Source organism: Crocuta crocuta, unplaced genomic scaffold (genome assembly GCF_008692635.1).
Source record: "Crocuta crocuta isolate KB4526 unplaced genomic scaffold, BGI_CrCroc_1.0 scaffold348, whole genome shotgun sequence".
In the NCBI taxonomy this organism is placed as follows: domain Eukaryota; kingdom Metazoa; phylum Chordata; class Mammalia; order Carnivora; family Hyaenidae; genus Crocuta; species Crocuta crocuta.
In genome coordinates this window covers 3,447,384-3,455,517 of record NW_027529573.1, presented here as the reverse complement: position 1 = coordinate 3,455,517, position 8,134 = coordinate 3,447,384, and the positions used below count along the sequence as shown (strand labels likewise).

At 44.2% G+C, this 8,134-nt stretch overlaps 1 protein-coding gene across 1 annotated transcript in view; it reads right to left on the bottom strand.

The window, feature by feature from the left end:
• XBP1 (X-box binding protein 1) overlaps nucleotides 1-5,790 on the bottom strand; it is a 10,553-nt gene extending 4,763 nt beyond the window's left edge. Inside the window, 2 exon segments of the mRNA XM_077761492.1 lie at nucleotides 26-403; nucleotides 5,692-5,790. Coding sequence (XP_077617618.1) covers nucleotides 26-403; nucleotides 5,692-5,790 — 477 coding nt within the window.
• Nucleotides 5,791-8,134: the final 2,344 nt, after the last annotated feature.

Sequence of the window (8,134 nt, the reverse complement as noted above, 5' to 3'; positions counted from 1 at the left end):
ACCACCATGGCCCGAGACTGCGTACGCCAGGGCGCACCACCACCTTCCTCGGGGCGGCCCCGCCGCACCCAGCCTTTCTACGGTCGTGGCCCTCCGCGATTGGCCGGCGCCGCGTGACGTGTGGCCGCTCTCGGCACCCATTGGTCCTGCTGGCCCTGAGGGGGCGGGGCCTGAGCGTCCAGCGTGGCGGCTGCGGGGTCGGCGCAGGAGGGGGCGGGCGGAGACCCCGCGGGATCAGGCCTGGAGGGCCTGGGGATTCCTGGCCTCTTCTGCAAGGGCCCAGAGCCCGCGGAGTTTCCTCATCGGACGGATTTTTACCAACTAGGCTGACACATTTCCACCCAGAACGACTGCGTTGAATTCCAAACGAAGAGATTTCCAGACTGATGACTTTATACCGAGACTGGTTGTCACCAGCAGGCCGTCACCTCTGCTCCATCACATTTTATGTCGTGCGCCACGTCGGGCTCCAAGGGGAGTGGAAAATCGGGAGAGCGCCCCAGCCGGGCCTTAGATTAGAAAAAAGCCTGCGAGGAAATTCCGCGAAATAAGAGTATTTAGGGAATGAGATCGCACATTTTATAACTAGGGCTGGGCGCTTAGCTGAGGGTTTCATAAACCGAGGCGTGTGATCTCCGAGTGGTAGGAATACATGTAATTTTAATTTGCATTTCTAAAGTTTCTACTATGAGCACTCTTTTTCATGTCACGTGTTAAAACGAGGGTCCCCGGTTCCACCTTCAGCCCCCCGGCACGCGGAGAGCATCGAGGCTCCTGCCCTGACAGCTCAGGAGCAATTTAGGCGCATAAATATTAGAATGGAGAAATCCAGGAAACATTCCCTCCCCCCCCCCGACATGTTCACTTGTTTTGAAGCAAGTTACAAATGTTAAATTCCCTAGAATTACAAAGTTATACTTTAACAAGAAGTTACTGCTTCCCCTGTGCTTTGCACCGTCCTAGGTTCTAGGGATGCAAACATTAGTAAAACTCCTAGCTGGTGGCTGGAACTATGCAAAAAGTGAAAAAAGAATGGTTCTTGGTAATTTTTCAGTGTCATTAAGTCAGAGTAGGTCTTCAATTATATTTTGGTGGGGAGGAAACAGGATGGGAAGAGGGAACTAAATCCTATCAGTCTTTTGAAATACAGGCCCTTTAAAGAGGCACAATTTCTGTTGTTGCCATGAGTCTCCCTCGTACAGTGAGCTTGTACATCTCAGGGTGAGCTGAGCATACACTGCTTCAGCGAACTGGAAGAGAGGGTTGGGGGTGATCAGAGACTCCAGGGGACAAAGAAGCCTGTTTCCTTTCTAAGTCTCATCAGCCTTGAGCTATCTGGGTCCTGATGTGCCTCCATAGATGGGAGACTCATTTTCCTGGCCCTCAGACATACGGAAAAAGTCTTTGGAGTGCCTTCTGCCTGAGACCTGCACGTTTATGTTAAAGGACCTTGGAAAGCTGTAAGAGGTTCTGAGAAAAGTCATGTAACTGTCATGCAACCTTGCATTAAGTTACCATTTGTGAACACCAAGAGAATGTCTGGCACTCTGTAAGAAGTCCCAGTGAAACTAAAATTTAAACCATGTAGACATAAAAAAGAAAACGCAGGAGGCCTGTTAGTCGAGCAGGGTGTATATGAGTAACCATGTGGAGAAGGCACAAGATGCTAGGGCGGAGGAGAAGAGGTGGAAGGACTGCATTTTGGTCTTGATTAATAGGGTGGAAATGGAATGTTGAAATAGACTCCCCCAGTTTTGTTTTCAAGGCTTTTATCTTTTTGATAAACGTTTAAAATCATGCTCAAAAACAGTAATTTGACCCAATGCAGATTACTATCCGTGAAGTCTCAAACACTCAACTCCAAACCTTTGAACAGTTTCATATCCTCTTTGTAAGAGTAATCTGATACTTCTTACATCAGGTGCCGTTAATATTTTAAAACATTTACTAGGCACTTGTGATAAGAGATAAATAAAACACAAAGTTCTTAGTCTTTGTGAAATGCAGGAAACAGTGATGAGAAGCCATAGGTCATTAAGTCTAAATAGATGTCAATGTAAAACAAAACAAAACAAAACCCAGTTACAATCTAAAACTAAAATTCAAAAACTTCTCTAATGTGGTAGCCACTAACCACATGTGGCTATTCAGCGCTTGAAATGTGTCTAATCTGAGTTAAAATGTGCTGCAAATGTGAAATACATCTTCAGTTTGAAGACTTAGTGTGAAAAATAAAAGAATGTGAAATATCTTGTTGATCAATTTTTATATTGAATATATGTTGAAATTATAGTATGTTTGATATTTTGAGTTGAACTGCTTTTTAGAAATTGGGTTTGCTTGTTTCTTTTTTAAAATTGGCTGCTGGAACATTAAAAAAATTTTTTTAATCTTTACTTATTTTTGAGAGAGTGTGTGTGTGTGAGAGCAGGGGAGGGGCAGAGAGAGCGGGAGATACAGAATCCAAAGCAGGCTCCAGGCTGTGAGCTGTCAGCACAGAGCCTGATGAGGGGCTCAGACTCATGAACCATGAGATCATGGCCTTGGCTGAAGTCAGATGCTCAACCAACTAAGCCACCCAGGTGCCCCTGGAACATTTTAAATTATGCGAGTGGCTTGCAGTCTGTTTCTGTTGGATAGCGCTGGCCTATATGATGTCAATCTGAGCAATGACACAGGTAAAGAAAAGGAAGGGAAATGAAAGTGTGCTACGGTTCTTGCCTCCCTCGTTCAGGGAAAAGGTATGCATAATGACTAATCCTAGATGCTATTAGAATAAGTAGATGTGTTAATATTGATTTTAGAATTGGGGTGCATGTACCCCTGAGGATATACAAAGATTTTCCAAGCAACATGTAGGTACATGGATAAAATCTCTTTTCCAAGGTCTGAATCCTTGAGAATGGTATCTCTGAAGCATCTTTTTCCTACCTTGCTTTGCAGTTTGGTTTTTAAATGTTTATTTTTGAGACAGTGCGCAAGTTAGGGAGGGGCTGAGAGAGAGGGAGACACAGAATCTGAGGCAGGTTGCAGTCTCAGAGCTGTCAGCACAGAGCCTGAGGCAGGGTTTGAACCCATGGACTGTGAGATCATGACCTGAGCCGAAGGTGGGCTCTTAACCAACTAAGCCACCCAGACGTCCCAAGTTTTGACTTTTGTGAATAAAGCTGTGGTAAGCACTTGTGTACAAATCTTTTTTTTAATTTTTTAAATGTTTATTTACTTGAGAGAGAGAGAGAGAGAGAGAGAGATCGAGCATGAACAAGGGAGGGGCAGAGAGGGAGACACAGAGTCCGAAGCAGGCTCCAGGCTCTGCGCTGTCAGCACAGAGCCCAATGCAGAGCTGGAACCCAGGAACATGGAGATCATGACCTGAGCCGAAGTCAGACGCTTAACTGACTGAGCCACCCAGGCACCCCTGGGTACAAATCTTTATGTGAAAGTAATCTTGTATTTTCATTTCTTTTGGCTAAATAACTAGGAGTGAAATTGTGAGATAATGTGGTAGGTATATGTTTAACTTTTTTAGAAACTGCCAGTTTTCCACACTGGTTTTACTTACCATTTTACCTTCCCACTAGTGATGTACTGTTTTCTTTCTTTTTTTTCCCTAATGTTTATTTATTTTTGAGAGAGGGAGAGAGAGAGAGACGGAGGGAGGGAATGAGTGAGGGAGGAGCAGAGAGAGAGCGAGACAGGGGATCCAAAGCAGGCTCTGCGCTGAGACTGAAGAGCCCAATGTGGGGCTCAAACTCTAGAACCATAAGATCCTGGCCTGAGCGGGAAGTCAGACACTTAACCCACTGAGCCACCCAGGCGCCCCTCGATGTACTGTTTGTTTTCTTATGTCATTATTGCAGATAGTTATATAACTTTTCATTAATATTCAACTCTGTTGAATAATATTTTTTCCAACAGGATTTCACATGCTCAGTAGAAGTAGAAGCCAGGGGTTAATCTCCTTTGCTCATCCATGTTTAATATAGTCCTGAGTATGTACTAGGCATTCATTAAATATTTTTGGGGGCTGCCTGAGTGGCTCAGTCAGTTGACCATTCATCTCTTCATTTCAGCTTAGGTGTGTGGGATCAAACCCACACTGACCGTGGAACCTACTTGAGATTCTTTCTCTCACTTCCTTTGCCCCTCTCCTCAGCTCATGTGCTCTCTCTCTCCCTCTCAAATAAACAAATAAATACATAAAAATTAAAAAATATTTTTGAATGATATTTAACTATTAAGTTGTCTGCAATATGCTTTAAAAGATAGAACATCTTTTATATTACCCTGGAAGATTGCTACATAATACCATTTTCTGAAACACAGAATTCAACATAAGGTTGGTTTATATTGGGCTCATTACAAAAGGCTAAAATATGCTCATTTTAAGACACTAAGGCAACCTTCCTTATTAAGAAATAAAAAAAATTGTTCAAAGTGCCAGGCTGAAAACATTCAATTTCCAGATTCCCTGGGAGCTATGGAGAGCCATGTAACAATGCAATTCAGGCTAATGGATAAGTGGAAGTTCTAGGCAGAGAAGATTCCAGGAAAGTTGTTAAATGTAGACTCAACTGGGATTCCTTTCACATTTCGGCTGTTGCCCTTTTCCTCCTCATCCTTTCTTCTTCTTTTTTTCTTTTTTTAAAACTTTTTTTAATGTTTTATTTATTTCTGAGAGAGAGAGAAGCAGCATGAGCAGGAGAAGGTCAAAGAGAGAGACACAGAATCGGAAGCAGGCTCCAGGCTCTGAGTTAGCGGTCAGCACAGAGCCTGACGCGGGGCTCGAACACACGAACTGTGAGATCATGACCTGAGCCGAACTCAGATGCTTAACTGACTGAGCCATCCAGGCGCCCCCCACCTCACCCTTTCTTCTTGCCTGGAATGCTAATAAAATGGCAAAAGACTGAGCAGTCAGCAGCCATCTTGCAATATGAGGAAGGAAGCCATATGCTAAGGATGACAGAGAGGAAAGACAGAAGGAGTCTGAGTTCCTGCTGGCTTCATGGAGTGGCCCTCAAACCCCAACCTCACTCTGAATGATCCACTTCCCAATCCCAAGTTATGTGAGAAATAGAAACACCATAGTGGCTAGGTCCTTGATACACACCATACAACACAATCCTCACTTCATACAGGCACTTTACCCACCACATTGCCCTAAGTGAGATTTGCCAAACACTGTCCTTATTTTTCTTGTGAATGGTTTACTAGCCCTGCTGGGCAACAAATATGCCTGAGTAGGACAGCTGGAAGTAGATGGGTCCCGGGGACATAATTTTTATCAGTGGCACTTTCTTCCAATACCAGGGAATGAGATGAGTCATTTACCATCATTATTTTGTGGCCGGGAAAGTTGAGGTTCAAAAGGACAAAATAATCAGCTTAAGGCTATAGATTAGTTTTCCGGTTTATTTGTCCATCCCACGCACCAGTCCTACCATTTTTCCTGGAATTTCCTTTCCCCTTGAGTTTGCTTGGCAAACCCATGTTTCTCTCTCTGTTTAAACCATAGTTTCTCAACCTCGGCATTATTGACATTTGGGGCCGAAAAGTTCTTTGTCGTGGGGTGGGGGGAGATTGTCCTGTGCATCATAGGATTTTAGCAGCATCTCAGGCCTCTACCCACTGGATGCCAGCAGCACCCCCCACCCAGTTGTGACAACCAAAATTGTCTCCAAACATTACCAATGCCCAGTGAGAGCCAAGATCTATCCCCCAGCCATCGAGAACCACTGCTTTAAACTCGTGCCAAGCATCAATCCACTGCACCTGCTTCGTTCCCATGCAGTCCTCCACAGATGCCCAGCCAAACACCTGTGACACTTGGCAGTTCGAGTTTACCTGCCTGGGCCTCTCTGTTAGACCACAAGCTCCTTGAAGGCGAGGGCTGCATCTGATTCATCTTAATGTTCCCCTGTCTATTGACTCAAAAGATTTAAAAATGGTGCAGGGTTTGGGACACCTGGGTGGATCAGTCAGTTAAGCGTCCAACTTTGGGTCAGGTCATGATCTCACGGTTTGTGGGTTTGAGCCCCTCATCGGGCTCTGTGCTGACAGCTAGCTCAGAGCCTGGAGCCTGCTTCCGATTCTGTGTCTCCCTCTCTCTCTGAACCTCCACTGCTGACGCTGTTTCTCTCTCTCTCTCTCAGAAATAAATAAAACATTTTTAAAAATGGTTCAGGGGCACCTGGGTGTCTCAGTCAGTTAAGCATCTGACTTCTGATTTCAGCTCAGGTCATGATCTCACAGTTTGTGGGTTCGAGCCCTGAGTCAGTGTCTCTGCTGTTAGCATAGAGCCTATTTGGGATTCTCTGTCTCCCTCTCTTCCTGCCCCTTCTCTGCTCTCACCCTTTCTCTCTCTCTCAAAGATAAATAAATAAACATTTTTTAAAAATGGTTCAGGAGAAAAATGGGAATAAAATTCAGGAATTCTGGCTTTCTGATGCCATGATTTCGACACTCATTGCTAGACTCACGTGTCCCCTTTCTTTGCTTGGCATCATATTTTGTAGACTCCCAAACTGTAGTCAAGAGGCAGATTTCAGCAAAAATGTACCTATTGCTCTTGTTTTAAACACCAACTCCATTGGAAAAGGAAAGCAAATATTCTAAGACAACCTTTTATATTCTCACAAGGAAAAATGAAAAACTTTTTCTTCAACGTTTGTTTATTTTTGAGAGAGAGAGAACGTGAGCAGGGGAGGGGCAGAGAGAGAGAGGGGACAGAGGATCCAAAGCTGACTCTGCGATGATATCAGTGAGCGCTCAGTGAGGGCCTCGAACTCATGAACTGTGAGATCAAGACCTGAGCCAAAATCAGACACTCAAGCAACGGAGCCACCGGGTGCCCCTGAAAAACTCTTAATGATACAGGGAAGAGTGAAGAGCAAAGTTCTATATAATATTTTTGTTTCCCTAATGAAATCAAAGTTGCATCTTAGCCTTGTAGAAAGATCTATGCACATCCCTCTCCTGTTCCAGTTTCCCCTAATGCTGTCATTTTGCACGACCATGGGTACATCTGTCACAACGAAGAAACCAACTTTGAAGGCACAGGGCTCATTACTGGCTAGGAATGAAGTCCTTTGATTTGTAGGACTAGTGACCCGAGTGCTTTTAATTGTACTAATGTGTTTTTAAAGCAGGACGTTTGTGAGCCGTTTAGTCATGTTGAGACTCTGAGCCTGTGGACAGGAAATTCTCCTGGTCCTGTTGATGAATGTTCCCTTCAATCCCGCGGCTGCCCACCCCTTTGCAGAATTGTTGCAACACTTCCTGACTTTCATTTGTGTATATTAAGGTTCTAAGAAATTGGATACTCCTGTGGCTTCTGCAAAACGCTGCAGTTCATTTGCCCAGTAAATTAAACAGGGGCCAAAGGACGCAACAAAAGGAAAAGATTCATTTGAGAAGTGCAACTTTTCCACCTGGCATTGACCCAGAGCAGTAAATGGCTCTGCATCTGGTTTGGTCTCTTTATAAAGAAAACCAAACATTCCATTGTCGGTACCTCTGTTGACACCAAGGTTCAAACGCGGTAAGAGAAGCAAGTGTTATCTTACTTGAAAGGAGTTTAAGTGCTGCAAGTTCCCTTCATTAGTACTGGGAGAATAAATACCAATTCACTGGTTTCAAAAAATTTTTAATAGGGGCGCCTGGGTGGCTTAGTCGGTTAAGCGTCCGACTTTCGCTTGGGTCGTGATCTCGCAGTTCGTGGGTTCGAGCCCCGCGTCGGGCTCTGTGCTGACTGCCAGCTCAGAGCCTGGAGCCTGTTTCAGCCTGTGACTCCCTCTCTCTCTGACCCTCCCCTGCTCACGCTGTCTCTCTCTCTCTCTCTCTCTCTCCTAAAAATAAATAAAAAAAAACATTAAAAAAAAATAAAAAAATAAAAAAAAAACAACAAAAAAAATTTTTAATAAACTTTTTGTTTGGGCATAATTTTAGATTTACTGAAAAGCTAGTACAGAGTACAGTAAAACCTTGGACTGTGAGCAACTTGCTCTGTGAGTGTCCTGCAAGATGAGCAAACATTTCTAATAGATTTTAACTTGATAAATGAGTGATGTCTTGCAATACGAGTAGTACATGATCCTGAACGTCACACGATCACAACTGAGCCACTGGTTTC